Genomic DNA, 25284 nt, shown 5'->3' on the forward strand with positions numbered 1-25284 from the left:
CCACGGACGGCACAGTCCAAATAAAGATTATTAGATGTGACTTGTGGGCGTGGATCATCTGCCTGACGGGGACCACAGAATGACGGCTAACAGTAAATCTTGTTCATTTTTTTGTTTACATTCTAATGAGAGCTGGATAGTTTATTATATATAATTATTATTTTTTTGACTTTTAAGTATTGCCATGTCTATAATCATGTCATCTTCAAATCACGGCCTCGTAGAAAAAACGGTGGCAACGAAATTTTCTTTTACAAAAAAAGAATGCTTTAATTTTTTTATTATTTTTTTTTTTTTTTTACAAAAGCACTTTATATGTATAAGGATAAGGATAATCATATGTCATCCGTAGGAGTTGAGCCCATAACTTCTCCACTGAGAAATCAGGTTCTTAACCATCCTACTATTCCTCCATTGGCAGGAGGCTGAAGTTAAGAGAGTGACATCTCTATCTTCTATTTATTGAAATTTAAAAATTAGATTTGATATTCATTAAAATTTTAATAGAAATCAACTAATTTAATTCAAATTAAGTTTAATTTTAACCAATTTTAGCAAAGTGATTTTTTCTACAGGAAATGCATCTAGATCTGACTCTCAACATGAAACAACGAATCTACTAGATTCTGATTGAGACCCGTTCACAAAATAATTACATGAGCACGGGCAAGCCTTTGACACCGAGAATCTGCCTCTGACGATCAAATTATGAATGCAACACATTTCCCTATTGAAGAGGGGCTAAACGCTCTCAATAGAGAAGTTGTAGAGCCCAAAAGACAAATTCATCGAGAATGAAACTCCATCCGTCAAATGGGGTTGAAGGTTTTTATAGATAAACCTGGCCTAATCTCGAAAGTCTGATCATCTGGATGTTATCTTGATCAATGCATGTAAAAGTCCATTTTGGAGGTGGTTATGGAGCATATTCAATTTTCCAATTGTACGAGTTCTTCCCATTGTGGGTTTATCCATCTTCCATGTTCACCTAGGCCTCTTTGAGTTGTCATCATGGCCACTTCTCCCAAGCAAGCATGTTCCATTTTTCACTCGTTATCATTGAGATAGACTTCTGTTTATAGTGAACTTCCTTTTCACATTCCTCTCCCCCACGCCTTTCCTTTTTGGTATTGGGTTGAACCCTAGTATACCTCAGTCGGTTTGATATGATTGGTTTAAATGCTAACACAGGATTAAACCGGATTAAACCGAGATTGGTATAATAAAAGGCTAGAGAGATCATGGTTATTGTTTTGAACGATTTATAATAGACCTGCCTAGGTTGACCAAAGAAGAACTGAACCGATCAAACTTTGGTCGAACCACGAATAAAACAAAGGCACTAAGCAACGTGTACAATTTGAATCATATCCAACCTCCTTAAAGATAGGGATAAAGATTCCGATCAAATCAGGCATTTTGAATTGCTCTTAGAATCCAAATTAGATTTTACAATTACAATCCAAGGAATACTCTCTTGGAGGATAAGATTATTCTCTCCATAAAGTTGGTAACAATTATAAAGTTCTATTCAAACTTCATTACTGCACAATTAAGATAACCTCTCCTAAGATTTATAAATATCTACACCTTCATCATTATCAGGTATGCACTCTTGAGTTACTCTCTCTAGCATTGAAAGCTTTACAAGTTATTTTCTTTTTTCTTTCTGCCAAATTGATTTTCCAGCAACAGTTATTATTAAATAATGAAAACTATGAACTCCATCAGCAGGTGAATTGCATTAATTTTTTTTTTCTTCGAAACTGAATAACTAGCCTAGGCGAATGCTAACTTGACAGTCGGAGGCATGCTTTGGCTCCCAAGGCCGGACACATTGTTTTATAGGTTAATTCAGCTTATAGGATACATTGTTAATGACAGTCGAGGCTTGGACTCAACTCATTCCTTAGCCAAGATGACCTTGTCTATTGCATGTATGACATTTGGTCAATTTCCATTCCTTGGTTCGGATCGAACCTTATGTTCTCATGCATTTATCTTTTGTAGATTTTTCTTTTCTTTGATGTAATTGTATTTCTTTCAAGTTCATGAATGAAGTTTTTCAGTTTTATACCAAAATAAAATAAAATTCATTAGAGGTTTTTAGAACATCAGTCGTTATAAAGCAAGTCAAGATCAATGTCTCTTTTGCATGTTGGGAATTCCAACTTTTCTATTTTCAATATCCAGATTTTCCTGCAAATTTTACAGTTGGCGAGAAATTTCATTTGTCAACAAACTATGGAGTAGAAGATTTTTTATTATCCACAAGAAACAAATGCTACGACAGATTTTTGGTAAGGTCCTCGACAACACTCAATACATTATTGACAGTAGAAATATAAACAATTTACCTTCTGTGATTGCATTTAGAAAGTTAAAAATATGTTGAACTTTTAATGTTGAACAACTTGTAAATTAATCCTCTTTCCTACTCGTGATTTTTTTTCTTTTTTTAATTTACACTAATGGAAATATCTTTTAACAAAAATTAAAAAAATAAACGACAACAATCAATCATTATGCTAACACAAGGTTGTTTTAGTGTGGTAAGACCAACCGCCTCATTTGAAAGTGAAAGCAGTGATCGTGAATTCAACAACTTTATAAAAAAAAATCTAACGGGATGACAAATGATCATTTTAAACAACCCGGATATGCCTGAGTCGAAATGACAACTGAAAAGTTATGAACCCTACCACTCACACTTTGTCATTGTTCCCTTGGGCTCACTTTGATGGTGAGAGGAGAGTAGAGAAGACAAATGGAGTCTATAATCACCATTCATTTTAAATGGAAAAAGCTTTATTGGTGGGTAGGGGTGGGCAGTTTACCAAAAAATAAGGGTAAGGGCATGGAAGAGTAAAACCAACCAACTACAATTAAAGACAACCTTATCACAGGGCCCACCAATTTTGAGGCTGAGAAATGAGATGAAAAATATGCATCATCTAATGTTGGAATTCTGTCAAATTTTCAACAGCTCAATCAAATGGGTAACTTCTGATAAGGAATCTGTCACAAAATTGGATTTCCTAGAAACAAAACCAAATCAAAACTAAATAATGAGTTTTTTTTTTGGGTAAGTCAAATTCATTCAACCAAAGAAGCATAAATATCTGAGTTATAAGGTTTAGATAACCAAGAAGTGGACCTTGGCCAATGAACTCTGCTCAACACAAAGACAGCCATCCTAGCTAGAGAGTCAGCACAGTTGTTAGTCTCCCTTGAAGAAAAAACAAACACACAATCTAAGAATTTAGAGGCCAAGAAATTGATGTCCAACCACATTGTGAATGGATATAGGAACCTCTGCTATACCATTGACGAAGTTGGCTAAGGGTTGGCAATCCACCTCCGCTTTCACCCACCAAAAGCCTTCACCTAGACATTGAAGAAGTCATTCTCTTAATGCCATGGTCTCACCTTCAATCACCTCAGAAAAATCAGTAGGAATAGAGACTGCAGTCAATTGTTCACCTCTAGAATTCCTTATAATAAAACCTAGTCCACCTTTAGAATTCAACCAAGATGCATTTGAATTGAGCTTTACATACTCCCCTGATGGAGGGAGCCAATGCTGTATTTTGGATTTATTTGCTTCCATTGCTATTGAAGGGCGAGAAGATAAGGACTTGAAATTACATACCTCAATAAATTGGGCCTCTGCTCTCTGTATTACATCTTGTGGAGAGGTTAGTTTCCCTTGAAAGATTAATTCATTTCTTGATGGTCATAGTTGCCAACAAATCAAGGCTGCTAGTCTAGCTCGATGACCTTGCTTTTCACCTTGCCAATTCAAATAATGAGTTTCTATGCTTAAGAGTAAAGGTTTTAGTCAAACCTTGAAGGTTCATATAATTGTTTATTTTAATTCTTGTCTAGGAAAGCTCTGTCCATTTGGTGTGGGACAGTTTAGCCACTTTCCAATCCTTTGCTTGCTTTTGAATATTTTTGTCGCCCAGTATTTATATATTTTTTTACATAAAAAGAAATAAAACCTTGTCAGTCTAAACCGATTAAATTTGCTCTGAACCCGGCCTGAATTCAGTCCACTTTGTTAACACGAAAGACATGTCTAACAGTATTTACCCAAACCAAAAAAAAGACATGTCTAACAGCCTAAGTAAGAAGTTAGCACCGACAGAATCTGGTTGGCTTCAATAATAGGATAGCAAAAGTAAATCAATCAGAGAAATTGGTTCTATAACTTGTCTGTTCCATGAAAAATTTGTCTAAATCAGCAGCATTGATGGAAAACTACTTGAAGGTCCTTCAATTCCTTGTTCCTGTTCCTGTGATTGATACATAGTTGAAGCTATTTTAAATTTTTTAATTTATAAATAGGGGAGATTACGTTACTAATTTTAAATTTCAAACTCAACCATCTGTTCTACTGCTTTCTTTTCCAGAAGGGTAAATGGGTTCTGCAACTCTCTCCAAACCTGAGCAATTACATCCAGGTAAGCTTCAAAAAACAAACCTGATTAAGAGCACTGGCTGTGGTCTTCGCATCTTGGGATCCTGTTAACATCATCTTTTACAACCTGTTCTTGTTAGAAACCTGAGGGACTTGCACTTTCCAAATTCTGCAAAGAAAACAGAAAATAGGTAATTGACCGAGGTTAATCCATCAGTCAACCTAGACAAAGGATTAAGTAAACCCTAGCGTAGATAAAGCTCCCTCCATAGATGAAATCAATTCCAAGAAACTAGATTCATGGCCTGACAAGCCCCATTATATCTGAAAGTTAAAGACCTCTGGACCAAGTTGACTCTTTTGGTCCAAACAAGTGTCTTCAGCCATCGCTAGCTTTAGCTCTCTCCACAACCTCACACGAATGTCCAAAGACCAATTGGATAGGAGGGAATCGAAATTTGGCAAGTAAAGACTGTTGGGATCAGACCATCCATTCCTTTAATGATAAAATCAAGACCACCTTTACCTGAAGATTTGCTGAAGGCTGCATCTGTGCTTATTTTAGAAAAGCCAAGTGGTGGAGAGTCCATTGGGGGTAATGCTGCCCCATGTTGTTCCATCCAGAACCAGTTGGATCTACCGAAAGAGTTAACACAGATTAGATATGGGCAAATTATCCGACCAAACAAGGACAAAGCCTTGGATTTTTATTTGTTTAGTGGCTACAGCCTTAATACAGTGGCGATTATGCCATGGGTATGGAAATTGATCCAACAGTGTTGAATAAACTAACTAGGACACATATGTAAATATAATTTTTTATTTTTAAATTAGAGTTTTTAATATTTTATAAATTTACAAAATGAAATCCCTAACTAATTTAAACCACCCCAAATTTTGTTGACAAGTCCTACAAAAGTGGCTAGGCTATAATTATTGAAATAGCAGAACGTGGTGGGGGTTCATTTCACATCCATACTGATAACTTGATCAACAAGCATTAGATCTGAGAGCTGACGGCAACCTTTGGCAACCTAAGCGGGTATGTCATCGCATCAGCTCTAATCGTATGAGAGTTCGTTGGGAGAGTGATGATTCTCATTGGTTGTTCACAATTTGAGTTTTAATTCAGAAGATAAAAAAATACAAACAAAAAGTGAGAAATTTGGTCATTAGATGAGTTAAAGAATAAGGGAGGAGATAAAAAGGTAATCTTTAGTTTCCTAAAAAAATTGCAAAACTTTTTTTTTTTTTTTTGGTAGAAAGGAGATTTAATTAAGGACGGGAGACAAAAGTGGGGATGACATCAGAGTCACAAGCCACAGATTAGGCCATGATGAGTGGAATTCGACAAAACCATCCTATTTATCAAGGATAGGGCCATTCAATAAGAACTACAACTTTGAGATGCCAAGAAGAAAATGTAAGAAATCCGAGGTCTAGAGACAAGTTGCAAATTTTCATGGCCCTTAAATACCACTTCTCTCATAAAAAATTGAGTTTAAAAGTCATCTAGCGGATATTTGACTTAAATAAATTAGGAATATATCTTTTTATCCAATAAGATAAAACAAAACAACAAGATTTGAAGGCCAACGGAGCTATTTGAGAAAAAGTGGATAGGAGCAGACCATGGGGGAAAGTATGTTTTTCATCCGACCTTGGATAGAAAGTAATACTGAAGATCATACATAGCCGATCCCATTATTTATTTATTTAGTGCCTTTTTGCTCGGTGGGTGAAGCAGATCCCATGGTTGGAATCGATCCAACAGATTGAACTAAATTGACTGGGACAAATGTAAATATATATTTCATTCTCTTGAAAGAACATTTGGGAGAATAAGATGGGAATAACAAACAATTAAACCACAATGGTTGACAATAACAGAAGGGAGAATTATGAAAAAAAAGAACTTTGTATTGGTTTTCTTGAATAAACTTGCTTGGAACAACAAATAGAAGATAATTTATCAGACATAATATATTTTGCTTACAACTTGATTGCAAATTGTATTACAAGCACATTTATAAGTATGTCCACAAAATTACAAACACATAACACAAAAGAAATTTAATAAAAAATAGTATGAAAAAATCATATGCGGATTGTAATTCACTTAAATAAATACGACTAATCATTTTTATGAAAGGAATACATAGAATTTTTTTTTTTGAAACGAAAGCCAAAAATAGTCAACAATAATCAACATTCATTATCCCATCCCACCATTGGATTTGAAGAACCAGAAACCACTAATCTTGTCCAAATTTTAACTCGATCAGATACTAGATGACCATGGCCACCCAATGAAGAATTTGGCACTAAAACAGGATTGGAGATGTTTCCTCTCTATTTTTGAAATTTCTTCTTCGACAAACATGTAATTAAACCCCTTTTTGATATCTAAAGAGAATAATAAATTGTCCAACCATAAAACATATGGTTCAACTCAAGTAGAACCAAGGCAATAATAATGTCGTCCTGAAGAAAGTTATTTCAAGCGCATTCAACAGATTTACTACGTATAACTCTTTTATTATGTCTGTATCTTTTCCACTTTTTGGCAACTTTTTTTTTTTTGCCCAACTTTTGCAGACCTAAAAGAACAGGAATGCAGGAAAGAGTCTGAAAAAACCAAGACTCAGCCGGTTTAAGCCGAAGAAAACGGTTCATCAGATCATAATAGGAAATTTCGCACTTAGCCGATATCGAGCTAATCTGCATGAAGTTGTTAATAAATTGACAGAAATCTGAGGTTTGATAAAAGATATGCGCTACTACACATTCTCTTGGAAGAGTTTAACAGGTTAAAGTTATCATCTACACAGCACCTGTTCGACATCAATGTCCAGATTTTTTGCCAGTCCATAACATTGCAATTCAAGTACCTAACACACTAAAACTTAAATAAAGTAGAAAGGGTAAATGAACCATCTGATATTCCCATGTCACAAAAGCTAGGCACCAGGAATGCCAAGTTGTAAGAGATGAAGACAGGAACAAGAAGAAGAAAGAGGGGAAAGAAACAAGCTACCCAACATAAAAGAAAAATACGTAACAGCTTATTGGGAAAGAAACAAGCTACTACCCAACATCAAAGAAAAATACATAACAGCTTAGTTAAGCCAAAGAGTTCTTATCATTGCAACAAAAACCAGATGTGGGACGAGATGCAGGTGAAATAAGACGAGGAGGTTGCCTGTAACCTGATGGTGTGGTAGGAAACTTGGGGGAAAGGTCAGATTGCCTGTAACCTGGGACGGGGTGTAAGGAAACCTGGGGGAATGGTCAGATTGCCTGTAACCTGAGGGGGTGTAAGGAAACCTGGGGGAATGGTCAGATTGCCTGTAACCTGATGGGGTAGGAGGAAGCCTGGGGGAAAGGTCTACAATTTCCAGAGCTTGAACCCTCAGTTCCATAGGATAGTCTGCAATGCACCCAATTCTTGGACCTGCACCAGTCGACCATTTCAGTGAAACTTGATTCCCCAACTGATATGAACGTGCCTTCTTGGAGTTGATCCTTTGCAAAATTGCTGTCTTAGGTACATTAGGTGTTGGACTCTGGAGACCACCAGATAAAGTCCTTTTGTAGCTACCACGTCCTTCAATCTCAGCAATTTCTGTTGGCTCAGTTTGGGCGACTTCATCTGGTTTCAAGGTTTGATCTTTCTCAACAGCGCTGGGGTTTTCAAGTAGGGAAGGCTCAGGCTCAGGCACAGGCACAGGCTCAGGCTCAGGCTCAGGCTCAGGCTCAGGTTCAGGTTCAGGTAGTGATGTTATTCCAACTGTACTCCCCTCATGGGAAGATTTACTTCTATCATAATTCTCATAGTCCTCAGTAGCAGAGCGTATCTGCAACGAAAAACACTAGCTAAGAAAAACATAGTGCAAGAGCAGGATGAGGAAGATTTAATAAAAGTCATCAATGGATCAAAGCAATCCTGACCCAGAAAAGCGTTCTTAAGATCCAAGACTTCTCAGACCCGTAGCAGAACTTCAATTTATAAACTCCGAAATTTAGGTCAAAGCTACACTGCATTACATACCTCAACTTCATCAAGGTTGACTCCATTCTCCTTGAGGAAGGTTATGAAGCAGCCAAGGTTTTCTTCCGATGGACGGTAATGTCCACTATATGCGGAGATTGTCTGCAATAAAGAAGCACCCAAGAATGAGATGCAAGATAAACAGCTCTCCTGCAATTAAACAAACAGCGAACACTAAGATGCCCACCACATTCCTTGAGAATCAGAGAATCTGCAATCAAAACCCTTTTCTTGACAATGACAAATAAATCATGCATTCCAAAGCTTTAGCAACTTCTACAAATATGCAATTTATTCATGGCTGTTAAGGATAAACTCCTAACTGAATCCAACTCTATCTCCAATCCAAATTCGAATTTTAATCAAGTAGATGTGCCATTTGGACATTCATAAACATGTTTTTTTTTAGATTGAAGCCAAGCATGGATTTCTATTCGGTCCTACCAAAGCCATGTTCATAAATAACCAAACAAATTTGATCATGTAAAAATGAAATAGTGGACAGATTTTCCACAAATCAATCAAGGATTCCAGAACTTAATTACAGCTACTGTGCTGTCACATACTTTACCCAACAATGCTATAACACTCTCATATCATATGGAATCATATGCACATTAAGACAGGATTTCTTTAACTACAAAACTACTTTATAACTGCACCTTAAGCACTCCATTTTCTGCAACAAGTCTTCCCGCTGCTAAAGTAACTCCTCCTGCTAGGAAGCTCGAATGATGAAAAGAACCCTTTTTTTTCTGGATGGCATAACAACAAATAAGTGCTCAGGAGTCACAAATGAAGAGCATGTACAGCAAAGGCAAGTAACAACACAAAGTTCTAGGCTTAACAGTAACAACTCTCACCTCACCAGCATATAATTTCTTGGAAGTGCTCATCACAAAGATCCATTTTGCCTTCTCTGACCCATCCGTCGTAGCAAGAGGCTTTTCAGTTTGTTTGTGTATGATTTTCCCGTCAATTATGATGTACTCATAGTTTTCTCTCTCTTTCTGAATAGTGATTGGCGAGGAAAACAAACAAGAATTCAGATATCACAGTCATATTAAAAGGTTGGACAATGGATTAAACAGTAGTGCAAATAAACCCAGTTAGAATTCAATTGGGGTGATTCTAATAAGCTTCATTCAAGACCAAAACACATACAGGTCCTAGATACTTGATGCATTCTTGTCTCAGCTTTGTTCTGGGGCACCCTTTTAGATCAACCTCTTTGCCTTCGCCAACGTCCAACCTGCAAAAAGCAAATAAAAGTATCGTTTTTTCTCTGTCTTCGAAACCATAGACCTTAAAATGCTACTACTCAGGTAAAGGTAAAGGTACCCAAGAAAGGAGGTTGGCTCGTGTTTCACAGATGAAAAGTATAATTACGCATTCTTGCAAAATAATAACATATTGCTACACCAAAACAAAATTGTACCAGTAGAAAAATGGCTGGCCACTTTGCGAGTCACACCATTCTTCATAGTATTTGTGCAAATTATGACCATAACGATGTCGCGGATCAATCTACAAAAGAAGATTCAATTGAGAACAGATTTCAAGAGATAATGAAAAAAAAAAATGAAAGGAGGAAAAGAATTACAGCTTCAATCCAGTGCTCGAAAGCTAATTTCTGGGCTTTGGAGTCTTCGAATAAACCCTTTCCAACCTGCCATGATTAGTTCAACAGGAGAAAGATGACGTTTTCTGATTCCCATGTGATAAATAAACGCAAACACGAGAATGAGTTTCTCTTTTCTACAAGCAAATTGTAAAAACAGAGAAACAAACAAGCTTTACCTTGGAAGCATTCAAGGTGACTCGATTCCACCGGGAAGCTGCAGTTTCTGGTTTCAAGAAATCGAAGAAGGAAATCGTACTGTGGTTTAGACGGGCGAAGTTGATCGCTTGCCACCTTCATCATTTTTTTCAAAATTTTAATGATCCAAAGAAAAGAGCCTCAGCGGCCAGAAAGAGAGACAGAGAATTGCTTTTTTTTTTTTTTTTTTTTTTTTTTTTTAATTTTTAGTTTTCTATTTTTCATCTCGTTTTACTGCTAGAACATATATGACGGAGGAGGCGTGAGGGGACCTACCAAAGCTCTTCGGCGACCACGGCAGTGTCCGCTAACCTGCGACGTGTACGGTAACTCCGGTAAACTTTCTGCAAACTCACAGCCGCCGAGGACGACTTAAAACTATTCCCGTTCTCCTGGTCGTTGACTGCGACGGATTTTGCGCCGGGACTCTTCACGTCGGATTCTGAGGTAGCAAATTTAACCTCGCCGTCGCCGTCGCCCTTGGAGGTTACTTGGGAAGGGTCCGGGTTCAAGCTCGACGACCTATTGGTTTCCTGAGCGTGTTCTGAGTTAGGCTTTGGAAGAGAACTTGCAATGAACATAGCTCCGGAGCTCTTGCTCTGAGTAGAATCGACGACCATCGTCGCAGTGGAGTCGTTGCTAGGATTCGTATGTCGAGCCATTTCAGAGTCGCTGCATGCTTGAGAGCAAGCAGTGGTAGAGAAAGAAAACGAGTGATTTGACTGCAAATCAAAGCTCTGCACAGATGGGGTTTCGATCTCCATTGAAATTCCCAAATCGCCTCCTCTCTTTCTGGTGCGCACGCGGTGAAGAAGTGTGGTCCTCCTGTTCTTGCTCAGGGGAAGGGGAGAGATGAAGCGAAGAAGGCAGCGAAGTTAAATAATGGTCTCTGCTATGCAGTGCGAGCAGGTGTAGCCATCGAGAATTATTTCTGTCTGTCTTATCCTCACAAACCGGACACAACAGACAGAGCGCTCAAAGAAAAATATTTTATTTACTTTTTTAAATCACGAAGTCATGACTCATGCAGTGACCCGGTAGACCACCACCACCACCAGCAGCGAGTCCGCACACCAGCGTTGTGGTAGTAATGTAATGGACTAATGGGGTCATGCTTGAGATGAGTTGTTGTTGAGGTCCTTGAGTTGAAGAAGACGATGGTGATAATGACGGTTATGGCCCCACAACCTGTGGGTCCCACTACCCTGCCCCTTAAGGCCTTAAGTCAAGTCAGCTTGTGGGGCCCGCCGGCCTCCGTGTTTTCTATATTTTTATCTTTTCCCTTCTTTGCCCCCCATTTAATCCAAAATAAAACTTTCACCAACATCTGTCAAAGGATCTTAATGGTAACCTGTCCTAATCTGCAAGTTGCAACGACTCCAGAGTCCAGACTCGTTCGTTCGACACAGTCCTAATAAAGAGTAAAGACTATTACAGCTGTCGGTTTGCCCGATTCCTTTTAACTATTAATTGATTTTAATTGATTTGATATATTTTCCACATGCTTTCTGTTGAATAAAGACTATTACAGCTGTTAGTCCTCGCTCTTCTTCTTTTTTTTTTTTTTTTTTTTTTTTTTTTTTTTTTGGGATCGGCAATCATAGCTAGGGACAATATCCTGTACACATTTATGGTAGATGTGGAACAATGTGTCCTAATATCACATCAAAAGGTTGATGTCTATTTATAAGTCACACCATTTTTTTTTTAATTTAATCGCGACTCTTTGATGTAATGTTGGAACATATGTCATACATCTGCAAGAAAATTGATGGCCCACATTTCTAACAAGGAAATGGATTGGATAAATTTCTTCATAACCACCGGTTAGGGAGTATGCTACAGTAATCACATTCCTTGGAGCAAAGTTAACAACACAAGTCTCAAATATTGAGTATCTCAAGCAATGGATAGGGGTCTTGCTTGGGTCCTAGACCATCAAGCCACACATTTCTACCGTTGAATCAAAATTTTAGTCGAAATTTTTATCTCGACCAACAGCCTAAAATCTTGGTTGACAATCATGGTCATTTAATGGGCATGAACCAAGCAATTTTCATGGATAAGTGTGTTGAGCAAAGTTTAAACTTAAAGTATCCCACGATACCATACAATACTAGACAAATTTTCTGATTCGAGCTTACCGAGATCGAGTCATAGAGGAAGACTTCATTTCATCGGAAGCACCCAATTTTTTCGATTCGGCAGTTCGATCTATGATTTATCATTCATGGACGTTGATAAGATCCTACCAAAATAGGATAGGATTTGTTATAAATTTTTTATATACATATCTTTATTTGACCCAACCGATACGATACATCTCGATACGTATCTCCATTAAATTACACTAGAATACATTAGTTAGAGCAATACAATACTTGATACAGGACAATACGTCTCTTAAAACACATGACCGATACAATACTCGATACGGATACTTTAAACCTTGATGCTGAAATAAAAATAAATTCACTTACTCTTAAAAAACCCTCCTCCAAACAAAGAGGCAATCCCTCTTTACTTTACTTTTTCCTGTTTTGGATTCCATAGTGGCTTTTTTTTGCAAGGGAAATCACGATGGAATCCAAAAAGGGAAAGAGTAAACTAATACTTGCAAGGAATAGCAGTGAATGGGTAAAAACTTATTTCTAAATTCTAGTGCTAATCTTTTGGTTTTCTGTCAACTCACTGGCCTTTCGCTTAGGCTGCTTTTTCCCAATTTTTAGGATTTTGCTTGTTAGGCTAGTGTCGCTAAATGTTGCTACCAATGCTTATGGTGTCAAATAGTGGATGCTCGCTACATGTTCCTTTTAAATATATATCCAGGCCTTTTAAATATATATCCGTCCCTCACAAGCCAATGGGCCTTCACTTGTATATGATTTGATTGATTGGTAAAATTGGGTAATCATCCTGGACCCCCGAGGTTTGGACAGTCACAGTCGACGCGCATATGGCTCCCCTGTGGTTTCAAGAAATGATCAAATAAGGACAAGTTTAACGAAACGTTAGTTTAATAATTTTGTGACAAAATACCCTTATTTTTTTTTTCAATTTATTTGTTTTAATTTTTTCTTTTAATAAATTTCTTTCTCTCACGAATTTCCAAGGGACGTTAAAAAAAATGTTGCAAAAAAGATATCTTTAACGTTCTTTTATCCGGTCGTCTCGCGAACTAGTTCATAAATCAAAACTTCAAATCTCCCAGAAGCGGGGAGATCCAAACCAGATGAAATAAAATATTCAACACCCTCCACCCCACACCCGAAAACCACCCCAACAAAGCAAGTGCCTATGATATGAAGGGATTTCCATTGAAGACATGAAATGAATTGAGATATGGTCAAAGCGATTTTGGAAATTAGAAAAATAATAATAACAAAATCTACTTTACTATCATCCGTGATCGCACCAAATCGGATGAACGAGATCATCCTAGTTCATCTTAGTTCTCTAACAACGCCATTCGGAAAACAAGAAATGAACAGGAAACCAAATGCAAATCTAATTAGCAGGAAAACCCAAAAGAAAACGAAGAATATAAAAGAAGGGCTTTGGTACCTGGCACATTAAATACTCGGATTCGAAGCGGAACTCTTTCTCGATTGAGACCGCCATTTTATCGGGGAGGAGATGCGGCGAGAAGGCCGGAACGGCATGGACTCGAAGAGTGTCCCGGTGAGAGATTGGAACGCCATGACGACCAACCAACGATGTAAATTGGTTTTCAAGACCGAATCTTTAAACGATCTTCAACCATCTCTCAAACGATCTCTTTCACGGTGATCGAACACTTGCCGCCGCTATTGCTCCCAAACCAACTCAAAATGGAACAAAGGATTTATGAGGAGATTCAAAATCTCTAAGGATTGAAATTCAAGACCTCAATACCGAAAAATAAAGAGCTAAATGGAGCAGATTGTTGGCCTTCGCTCGTTTTGAGACGGGAGGATGGGGCTTCGAAGCTTCAACTGGCAGAGAGTTATTTGCTATAAAGTTTTTTTTTTTTGGTAAAGAAAGAAACTTATTAAAAAAGTTAAAACAAATAAATTGAAAAAAGGGTATTTTTGTCACAAAAATTATTAAACTAACTGATTCTGTTAAGTTTGTCCTTATTTAATAATTTCTTAGAACCACAGGGGAGCCATATGCAAAAGAAAATAAAACTGGACTAAAAGTGACCTGGACCAAACCTCAGGGGGTCCAAATGAAAATTACCCGTAAAATTTTCATTGGAAAAGAGATTTGTTGGTTGGTTTGTTTTCTCATTTGGAGGTTGCTGCTATTTTAACAATTCTCATCCTTTCCATCAATACCATGGATAAATGGGTGTGATACAAATCAAAGTAAGGAACTTTCAAGGTAAAATCATCATACTACCAGTGTTTGGCAATGTCTGACTCCCAAGGTAATATATCTTTATCATCATCACCATCTTTTTGTTGGAACAGAATTTGGAATATTCCTACATTACCAAAGATTAAGCACTTCTTGTGGAGAACATCTTATGAGGCGCTTGCTATAGGAAAATCTCTCTTTCATAGAAATAGTGCTCAAACCCCATTATGTCTTATATGTGGTAAGAATATTGAAAATTTTGGTCATGCTTTACTATTTTGTTCCCATGCAAAAGAATGTTGGAGAATGTCTCCTCTTAGGCTCGATGTTTCAGATTTCCATGGTGAATCCCTTCATGATTGGATATGTTTTATATCTGATAAATTTAAAGAATATGGGAATTTGAATTATTTAGATCAAGCATGGAGCTCTCTTATGTGGTGTATTTGGAAATCTAGAAATTTCATTCTTTTTAATGGAAATGATCTTTCCATAAGACAGACACTCACATCTTTTCATACTTTATGTGCAGAAATTCAATCTTTTTGTACTAATACATATCATGGAGACACTAGGGCAGCATACCCTTTGCATAGAGTGGAAAGCATGGATGATGATTTGGAATTATTTTACCTTTTTGTCGATGGATCATGGGATTCTAGATCTCTTTTTGGCGGCAGAGGATGCATTTTGTGGGACGCTCAACAGGTTTTCGTGGCAGCACAATGCATTGGAAATGAAGGTTCATCAGCAGCTTTAATGGAATTGGAGGCAATGAGAGATGGTCTCCTCTTGACAAAATGTTTGGGAATTTCAAAGGTGCATATTAGCTCGGATTTTAAACCGGCCATTCAAGCTCTTCAAGGTCTTAGTACCTCTCTTGATTGGCAATGTTTAAGCCTTGTTTCTGAAATTAGGACAATTGCGTTGAATTTCACCTTTATTAGATTTGCTTACATATCTAGGTCTAGAAATAGTTTTGCTGACTATCTTGCTCGGGGAGCTAATCTTTTTAAATTCTCTAGACATTGGTGGGGTTTGCCACCTTTCTTTGTTGTTTCCCCAAGCTTGTTTCTCTCCAAGCCTTTGTCTTTGGATGCTTTTAATTAATGAAAATTTCATGTTGTTGACAAAAAAAAAAGTTTTGGTTATGCGGGTAAATAGTGTTTTAAAAGTTTTATATTTAATGAAATCCACTTAGTGTCTGTCCAACACTTACAATACCATCACATGGGGGTGTCAAAACCTAACCCGAATCGCTAAAACCGGACACCAGTCGCTATAGCCCAAACCAGCCCGAATCAAAGCTTAATGGGCTGTGTTTGAGCTAAACAACCTCAACCTCAACCTGCAATGGTTTGGGCTAGGCCGGGCCAACTCGTGTGTGCCCCACTAGCCAGAACCATTTGGCCCGAAACAGCCCGTTAAATCCATTATAAAGAAATCAAATAAATTAAAATAAAATGTAAAAGACAATAAAACCCCCAAGTATACATTGTTTTCCTAAGTTTTTTTGCTTTGGAATATACAAATAACAAGCTTGATCCATTTGAAAATCTTTAGCAAGTGTAATCTAATTTGAAAATCTTTTAATGCTTTATTTTGATCCATTTTTACAAGTGTCAAGAAAGGAGAGGAAAGTAAACAAAGACAACCTACTAAAATTCATCAAAATGCCAGCTTTCTTTTGTATATTAGTTCTATAATCTTTATTTATTTGAAAAAAAAATTAGTTTTGAACACCCAACACAAAAGATTTGGAGATAACTTAATGCTTATATGTATTGATATACTCTTGATAAATTTCACATATCAACAATGTACTCAAAACATATCACTAATAAACTCAAATCCAAACTGTTAGTAAACCCAATTTTAAACCGTTAGCCCAAACCGTTACTCAACCCAAACCCAAACCGCACCGGCCCAAAACCGTTATTTTTTTAATGGGCTGTGTTTAGGCTGAGTGTTTTTCAGCCCAAAACAGTCATAACCCAAACAGTTTACACCCCTACCATCACATCAGCAGCCTAACTTAGCAAAATCCAAATTTTTAATCTTATTCTCATTATACTTGGTTTTTTATTGAGATTCTAAATATTAAAGTCTTCCCATGCGCGTGTCCTGTAGCCTTTTGTTTTTTTGTTGAGTGTGAGCAGGGAATTTTCATCTTGTCAATTTCTGACAAGAAAATGGACCATTCATTTTCTTATCTTATGAATGAGTGATACATGTTCATAAGTCGCATTAACCCATCAAATGGTTGATGATAAATTTAAAAGATATAAAATTTTTTTATTTCAACTTAATCTCAACCCTGTGATGTGACTTATGAACATGTCACTCATATATAAAAAAATAGATGGTCCATTTTGACAGACCAGACAAATTTCTGTAAGCCAGGATTCTATAGTCCACCCCCCCCCCAAAAATAAAGCTACTCTGGGGTTCTATAATTAATATCAATATTTTTCATTAAGTGAAACATTGAAAAACATGTGTTGGAGGTCCTCTCCCCACATGGGGTGGCCTATGTTGCATTGGTGACTTACCAAATATATGATTTAGAAATTTGCTAAGTAAAGTAACTTGGAGACTTATTCCACAACCCAATGCATGTTAGGCTAAATTCCTTGAAAATATCTATTTCCCAAATGCATCTTTCTTGAAGGTGAGATTGAACAATAACTCATCATGGGCATGGAGGAGTATTATTGAAGATAGGGAAGTTCTCAAGAAGGGGCTAATTTGGAAAATATGTGTGGGAGACCACATTGATGTATGGAAAGACCCTTGTATTCATTCTCTCAAGGAATTCAAAGTCTCTACTACAAAGCATGATGAGTGTGAAATTTTAACTGTGGCAGACCTGATAGACTTACAAACAAGAACATGAAATATTACATAAATTATTAGATGGTTCTTTCTAGATGAAACAAATGCAATCCTAAATATCAAGTTGGCCTTATTTCCTAGTGAAGATGCATTAGTTTGGGGCTGCAATAGAGATGGAAAGTCTCAATGAATAGTGCATATAAATTGCTAGTTCAACACCAGAAAACAAAGGAAATGAAGATACATTCTACTTCAAAAACTCATAATTGGGATGAGTTGAGGGAAGAACATTAGTGAGAGATTTGGAAGTACAAAACATGGCAAAAAATCAGAAATTTTCTTTGGAGAGATTATAATGAATGCTTAGTAACGACCACCAATTTAAATTTTAAAAAGATTGGGGTATATGCATTGTGTGGAAAAAGTGGTTTGGAAGAGGAAACAACCTCCCATGTACTACTATATTTTGTCCATTTGCGTATAGGGTATGGTTCGATTCTCCCCTTTCTCGGAGAGTTTCAGATGACAAATGTAATTATCTACAATAATGGATTACTATATGGAGGGAATTCAACAAGTTGGGTAAGAAAGATGTAGAAATTATGAAAAGTCTTAGCTCATTTGTGATATGGTGGTTATGAAAACTTAGAAATAATCAGATCATGGGAGAAAAGACTTAGAAACTTCAAAAAGTAATTCAGAAGGGACTATACCATGAAGGAGTTTTGGGATAATAATAAAAAATGGTCAAATGAACTTCGGATAGAGAGGGTTGTTTGTGAGAAAAGGGGCGACTAGCAACTACCTTAGGTACAAGTACCTCCTCCAAATGGGTTTGTGAAAGTAAATATTAATGCATCATGGGTTAACATAATAAAGAAGGGTGGGGCTGACATTATTAGAGATGCCGAAAGTAGACTATTGGGTGCTTCATTTTACCTAGGTATTATAATTCTACTGAAGAAGGAGAAATCATTACTTTTAGAACAAGACTATTGGAGGCGTTTGGATATGAATATAAATCAATCCTAATTGAATGAGGCTATAAGTAGATAATTAGGTATCTTGATGATGAGATTCAACCCTCGACGACAGTGGAACCTTTGATCCAAAATATCCATTATTTAATAAATAACTTTGTGCACTGTATCTCTACATATATTCTTAAAAGTTCTAATGTAATTACAGATCTTTTAGCTATGAAGACCTTTTCGATTTTGGGCCCAAAAGAATAGCCGATTTTCACTGAGTGGTTGGTGGAACTTTAAATAAGATTGTTTTTTACCAAAAAAAATAATAAAAATAGTGTGATAATATTTTACTTAAAAACTTTAAGTAAATAAATATGATTAGTTTGCTGACCACAAAAAAAAAAAAAGAAAGGGTTGTTTTAAATGTGGTCGCCTCTAGATTGGAATTGAATTTTCAAAACGTCACATCACATCTAATCCTATTGTCACACTCTTGATTGAGATCGCTATTAAGACACCAAATACTAGATCAACTTTTAACCACAAAAAAAAAAAAAATACTAGATCAACTAACTGAAAGTAACTTGTAAAGAGTGCAAATCAGGCCATGAAATGATTTAACAATCCTTTTATTCTTATTCAAAATGACGATGATTATCATCTATATGATATTGCAAAAGTACGTGAAAGATAAGCGTGAAAATTCCAAGTTTTTAATCCGAAAATATTCAAAATTTTAAATACACAATTTTTTTTCTCTCTTAAAATGATTATTAAGGATAAATACGTATACCACTACCATCAAGGGCTTCGATAATGTAAGCTTTAGTATGCCAAGAAATAAAATTAATTAATCTATTAGAGTAGACGACATAACAGTTAAGTAAATTTTGTCCATCTTTTGTTTACATTCTAATGAGAGGTGGATAATTCCTTTTCACATTCCGCATCTCCCATGCCTTTTCTTTTTGGTACTGTGTTGAACCCTTGCATATCGATCGGTTTGGTTCGATTGGTTCAAACGCTAACATAGGATTAAGCCTGACTTGAATTGGTATAACAAAAAGCTAAGCAGATCGTAGATATTATCGGATAATGAAGATTATGAACTCCATCATGAGGCAAATGCATAATTTTTTTTGTTCATTCTACAAAAAGATGAACAAATTAACAGCCTAAGAGAATGCTGCTTAATTTTAATTTTTTAGAAAGATGAATAAATATCCAGAAAAATTAAAAACAATTTTATAAATTTTTTTTCTTCCAGAATCTATCAAGTCTCTCTCCTCATAAAGCAAGTCAAGATCAATGTCTCTTTCGCATGCTGGGATTTCCAACTTTTCAGTTTTGAATATCCAGATTTTCCTGCAAATTCTACAGAGAGGATTTCATCTTATCTACAAAAGCTGGGGTGCAAGACCTTTTACTATTAACGTACAGGAAACAATTGCTACAACAGATTTTTATATAGAGTTACCGACAAAACTCAATACATTATTGATATCGATAGTTGATAATGATATATAACCAAACATGCTAAGAAAGAGGAATTTTGATGCATACAGTAAGTCGTCCTGTCGTTTCTGAGAAAGCTTGGAGAAGAGGATCCACAACATTCTTCTTAGAGTAGAAAAATATGTTGAACAGCTTGTAATTTTTTCCTTTCTTATTTTAATAATTAAAACACCTCTTACTACCCAAAAAATTATATACGGATCAACTATGAACCCTACCACTCACACTTTGTTGCCCTAGGCTCAATTCAATGGTGAGAGGGGAGAAAACAATAGAAATGGAGTCTATGATGTCCACTCGTTTTAAATGGGAAAAGCAATACTGGTGGTGGGCAGAATTCGAAATGTCGACTCATGTCGCTGTGTCGCCCCCCCGCGACACGGCGACATGGGCGACATATCGCCGAAAGTCGACCGACTTTTGGTAGGGGTTTGATGTTTCGAAGGGTATTTCAGGTCATTTTGACCTGAAATTTGACGTGTAACTTAATTTGAGGCCAATAAACATATTGGGAGTGTTATTTTGACCTAAAACATCACCTAACCTAAAGTTTATAATTGGCACATGTCCGGCTATATGCGGGCAAAACTGGAAGTTTGGAAAATTCATATAAACTAATGTAAATATGCAAAGAGAACACAAATACACTAACACAATTAGTAAAGAGATGTACTAAAGTTTACAATTCATTATACAATTATGTTGAGTATGGCTCATGCTTCACATATTGTTGCCGACGGACACGGGGGTCCCGCTCAATGTAGCGATATATCGCGATTTTTCGGCGATATATCGCCTACACAGGGCGATATATCGTCGACATATGGTAAATGTCGTGTCGCTGGGGGGAGTCGTGTCGCCCCCCAGCGACAGGGCGATATATCGTCGACACAGTGAACCCTGGTGGTGGGTATGGAAGAGTAAAACGTGAAAGGGCAAGTAAGGTGTTTTCTTTAGGGTGAGAAATGAGATGAAATATATGAATTAAATAAATAAGTTTTTTTTTTTTTTTTTTTTTTTGGGTAAGAGACATTCATTGAGAATTCGAGCTGGTATATACATTGACATCTGAATTACATAAATTTAGAAGCCAAGTATTGGTATTCTGCTAGACTTTTGACAACTCAACAGAAAGGGCAACCTTAGATAAGGAATCAACCATGAGTTGGAGTTCTTCGAAACAAAATTAAAGCAAAACAAAATAATGGAATCTAGTCGGTTCATGTAATTGTATCTCTTAATTCTTGTATCTTTATCCATGTTTTGAGAGTGTCTAATTGTTCAACAGACTCTGAGCTAGGAAAGCCTTGTTCATCCGGTGTAGGATAATTTGGCCACTCGCTCCAATCCATGGATTTTGAATAATTTCCCATTGGGTGTTTTACACATACAATCTAATATATATTTTATTACCAAAAAGAAATAAAACATTGTTGGTCTAAACTGGTTAAATCTACTCTGAATTTAGCGTGAATTCAATCTACTTTCTTAACCCAAAACACAGGTCTAAGTAAGAAGTTAGCACCGAGAGAATTGGGCAGGCTTTAGTTAGATCTGTAATATTATAGCTATTATTAGGTTGCTTGTTGTGTTGTGACATGAATTCTTGCATCCAGTTTTGAAGATGGACCCTGCACTAACATATTTAAGTAAGTAACTTGAATGACCCATTTTTAGAGATCTATGGTGGAAGTAGAGGGCTTGGACTAATAGACCGAAGCTTGGAGCCCACCACTGATCTCAGTCTATGGAGGGGTTGCAGGTGAGAGTTCTTGTAATGTTGTCTCTTGGTGATTGATTGTGAGATCTCCTTCTGTACTTTTTTAACATAGTGAAAAAGCTCTTCCTCTTCACCAGTGCATGTAGGATACCGCATTGGTATATAAACCACGTTAAATTTTTGTGTGCTCATTTGGTTTCTTTTTCAATTCACCATTTCATGGGGTTAGTTTTAACATTGTTGAAACTGGATAGCTCTGTCTTGTCATCAATGACAAGTTGATCACACATTAGGATATTGGACTTAAGATTAACATGCCTTATTGAACATGAAAATATTACTACAATTGAATGTATCAGAGAAAACAAATCCATCCCTTCCTCAGGTTTCTTTATGGTAAAAAAATCAACCATTCACTTCCGAGCAAGGGACAACCCTTCCTCAGGTTTCTTTATTCTCTTTGTGAGATTATCAATACTTTCTTAATCAATTTGAAGCATTTTCGTGTTGAATTCCAAGGTTAAAACAACTATTAAGTTAATTTGGTACCCTAATGTATTCAGATCAGTTTTTCTATTTACCTTCAAGTGTTCAGCTTTAGGTACGTGGGTTAGTTTTTACTGAACTAGCCCAAGATGATGGAGTTCTTCTTGAGTCAAATCCTCTCTTCTCACCTTCGAAGAATAATTTAAAATTTATAACGGTAAATAAAAGTAAAAGTAAAACAATCAGAGAAATTCGTTTTATAACTTGTCGATGATCTGTTCCATGATATTATAGGCTAGAGAGTAGAGAGTGAACAACAACATTCTCCTCCTCTCTATCTTAATTAAGTCTTCCAGATCCTTAACAAGCCCATCAACACAAGAAGGATAATGGGCTACGGGGCCCATTAGGATTTGATACTGTTGGGTAATTTGGTTCAATGGGCTACGTGGCCCATTAAGATTTGATACTGTCTTCAACTATTGATTGACCTTATTTATTATTATTTCCCACGTGCATCTGTTTAGCACGTGTCTAATTAAGGAAATAATTTGATCTACGAGTGGAGTACGTAATGAAGAATCCACAAATGGTTACAGTGCTAGTGTTAATGGTGGGCTCTTTTACTGGAGGAAAAAATAAAAAAGTAAGTACTACACATGTGCATGGAATAGCAGTGAATGGCTCCACATGTTCTAATATAAATGAACGTATCTGTCAGGGGAGATTTGTGCAATTATTACAATAGTCAATCAGAAAATAAATGAAATCAATTGAGGGAATTCCTTTACACTTAAATTCTAAAATTCAAATATTTAAATTTGAATTATAACTTCTTCATAATCAAACTCTACAACTTGTTGACACTTTAACCATAACTAAAACTCTTTTTAATAGAGTTAGTTACAGTAAATTTGAATTTGAATTTAAAGACTTTTCTTTTACATTTACCTTTTATTATTGGGAAGGTAATGATACGTGCATCTCTTTCCATAGACTTTAAAAGCATTGGTGGTTTGCGGGTCTCTTTTACTATCTTTAATTGGTGCCTTTAATTGGTGCCAAATGACTGATGATAAGGTGTAATCTCCCTCAATTAGGTACATGGAGATTTGTTTTTTCTTGGCTGAAAAAAAGACCTTAGAATGGATAAAAAGCAGCCATGGAAATATTATTTCTCATGTGTTTAATTTCCTTTTCTGCCCACCTATGTATATTCTTAGACGAAAAATATCAAGAAAGTCCTTTGCTTTTAAGTACCCTACCCACATGGGAGTTGGGGGGGGGGGGGGGACCAATGTTGTTGTCAATGTGAGGATTTACCAGACGTACCTTTGGTCCGTGATATGTCCAACTCTTTTAGATATGCTTTCGATGGTCTATTATGTGACCACGTCTTTTGTTAGGTGAGCAGCTACATGGTTGATCTGTCTAGAAATAAAAGCAAAAATATCATCATCAAAATAAGTGGACAAATGCCTCTCATGTCTTGACTGCCACTAGTGGGATGGAGCATTGGCCTTTTTGCAAAAGGAAGACTAAGTTGTGCTACTATTGGAAGAATAGGGGAAGGAAAGGTAGACGAGGCCATACTAGTTGGGATCAAGGATGGTTTGGATCAAGCACAGAAATTTTGGTGTGATGACAAGAATGTGTTACATCTTCTCTCAGCACGGAATCACAACATTTGGCCAATAGCATATGTCCCCATTTTGGTTAACATAATATGTAATATTAAAGACTCTCACCTTAGTGGGTGTAGCCAGCCAATGCTCCAACAATGGTTTAACCATGTATAGCATATGAATCTTCTGCACTAGACTATCACAACAAAGTGGTTGTAAGAGATACAACCAAAATATGTAATTGTTGCTTTAACTAATATAACATATTGCTTATTTAGCATTAAAAAAAAAAATGCCTCTCATGTCTACTAGTATAAATTCAATTTTAACCTTCTATCATAAATAGAAAAATCTCAACTACCCTTGATCCCATTTTCAACTGCAAAATGATTTATTAGCCATCTCTTTATTGATTGAAATGATGGTCATAACTTATTTAGACGATATTAAATTAAAACTCAATGTACTAGCAAAAAAGGGAATGACAATTTCAAGTTTTAATCCAAAAATATTTTAAGGTTAGTGTATTCGGTTTTTCCTTTTTAATCCTTATGAGAAGAAGTTTATTAGGGACAAATATTCGTAGCACTACCATTAGGAACTTTATACTTATATAAACTTTAGTGTATGAAGAAATAAAGATAAGGGAATGAATCTATTATGACAGACGACATAGTTGTAAACTTTAATGTTCATTTAACGTATATCCAGTTTTCCCTGACTGAAAATTTTAAAAATTATTCACACAAAATGGAGTAGAAACATTGCGACAGATTTTTGGTAGCAACAACGACAAGATTAAACATGTTCGTTCTTCAGTTGTTCAAGTCAGAAGCTAGTCTCGCCAAAAATAATAATGGAGACGACGGTGGAGAGTTTCTATGTTTGTATTTAGAGTTAGAAATTAATATGTTGTTGAAAAATTCAACATCAGCTCTTAAATATTTAATATCAAAACACCTTCGAGCATTTTCATTGAAAAGAAAATACCTTAAATGAGAAAATTAAGCAAGGATGAACTGCCTATGATCTCCATTCTCCATTCATTCATTTTAAATGTGAAAAGCAAAGGTTGGACACTGGGCATGCACGGCTAATTATGAATGCGTAAACCTAAAGTAGAATCAAATACGTTTAGTGGTTTGAGATTCTCAGCTCCACCCATTTTGTGCTTGAGAAATTAATCAGATTAAAAACATGCATCAAATAAATAATGGCTTTGTTGCTGGATTCACTCTAATTGGGTGGTATAAGGAAAATTTGTTGAAATTAGAGGGTTCACTACTTTTAATGGGCAGGTTCGTTTCAGATTAGAGTTTTTAATAGAATTTTTTTTTCGTTTAAACCACACCAAATCTGTTCTGAGCTCGACATGTATTTAGTGGTTTTTTTTTTTTTGGAAAAATTAGGTAATCAACAATTTTAAGATTTTTCTTTACAAAAATAGCTAGTTGATATTTCACTTAACAAACTAATTAAAACTAAGTTTGCATTTACA

The 25284-nt window shown here is 36.2% G+C and overlaps 1 protein-coding gene across 2 annotated transcripts; it reads right to left on the minus strand.

The window, feature by feature from the left end:
- Window positions 1-7182: 7182 nt before the first annotated feature.
- On the minus strand, window positions 7183-11272 carry LOC149027667 (IQ domain-containing protein IQM3-like). 2 transcript variants are annotated; one of them, XM_089164655.1, is made up of 10 exons: window positions 10570-11272; window positions 10275-10389; window positions 10078-10143; window positions 9913-10001; window positions 9639-9726; window positions 9338-9484; window positions 9137-9229; window positions 8475-8576; window positions 7779-8280; window positions 7183-7632 (listed from the first exon to the last, which is right to left on the minus strand). In XM_089164655.1, the coding sequence occupies exons 1-10, from the start codon at window positions 11055-11057 to the stop codon at window positions 7547-7549; spliced, it is 1776 nt and encodes a 591-aa protein (XP_089020781.1). In that variant the 5' UTR covers window positions 11058-11272; the 3' UTR covers window positions 7183-7546. The 2 variants fall into 2 exon arrangements, with proteins under 2 accessions (XP_089020781.1, XP_089020777.1); XM_089164651.1 differs by having other exon boundaries at window positions 7183-8280; window positions 10570-11270.
- Window positions 11273-25284: the final 14012 nt, after the last annotated feature.

The sequence above is a fragment of the Hakea prostrata genome, chromosome 1 (genome assembly GCF_041222555.1).
Source record: "Hakea prostrata isolate BN-2017 chromosome 1, UWA_Hpros_2, whole genome shotgun sequence".
Lineage (NCBI taxonomy): Eukaryota > Viridiplantae > Streptophyta > Magnoliopsida > Proteales > Proteaceae > Hakea > Hakea prostrata.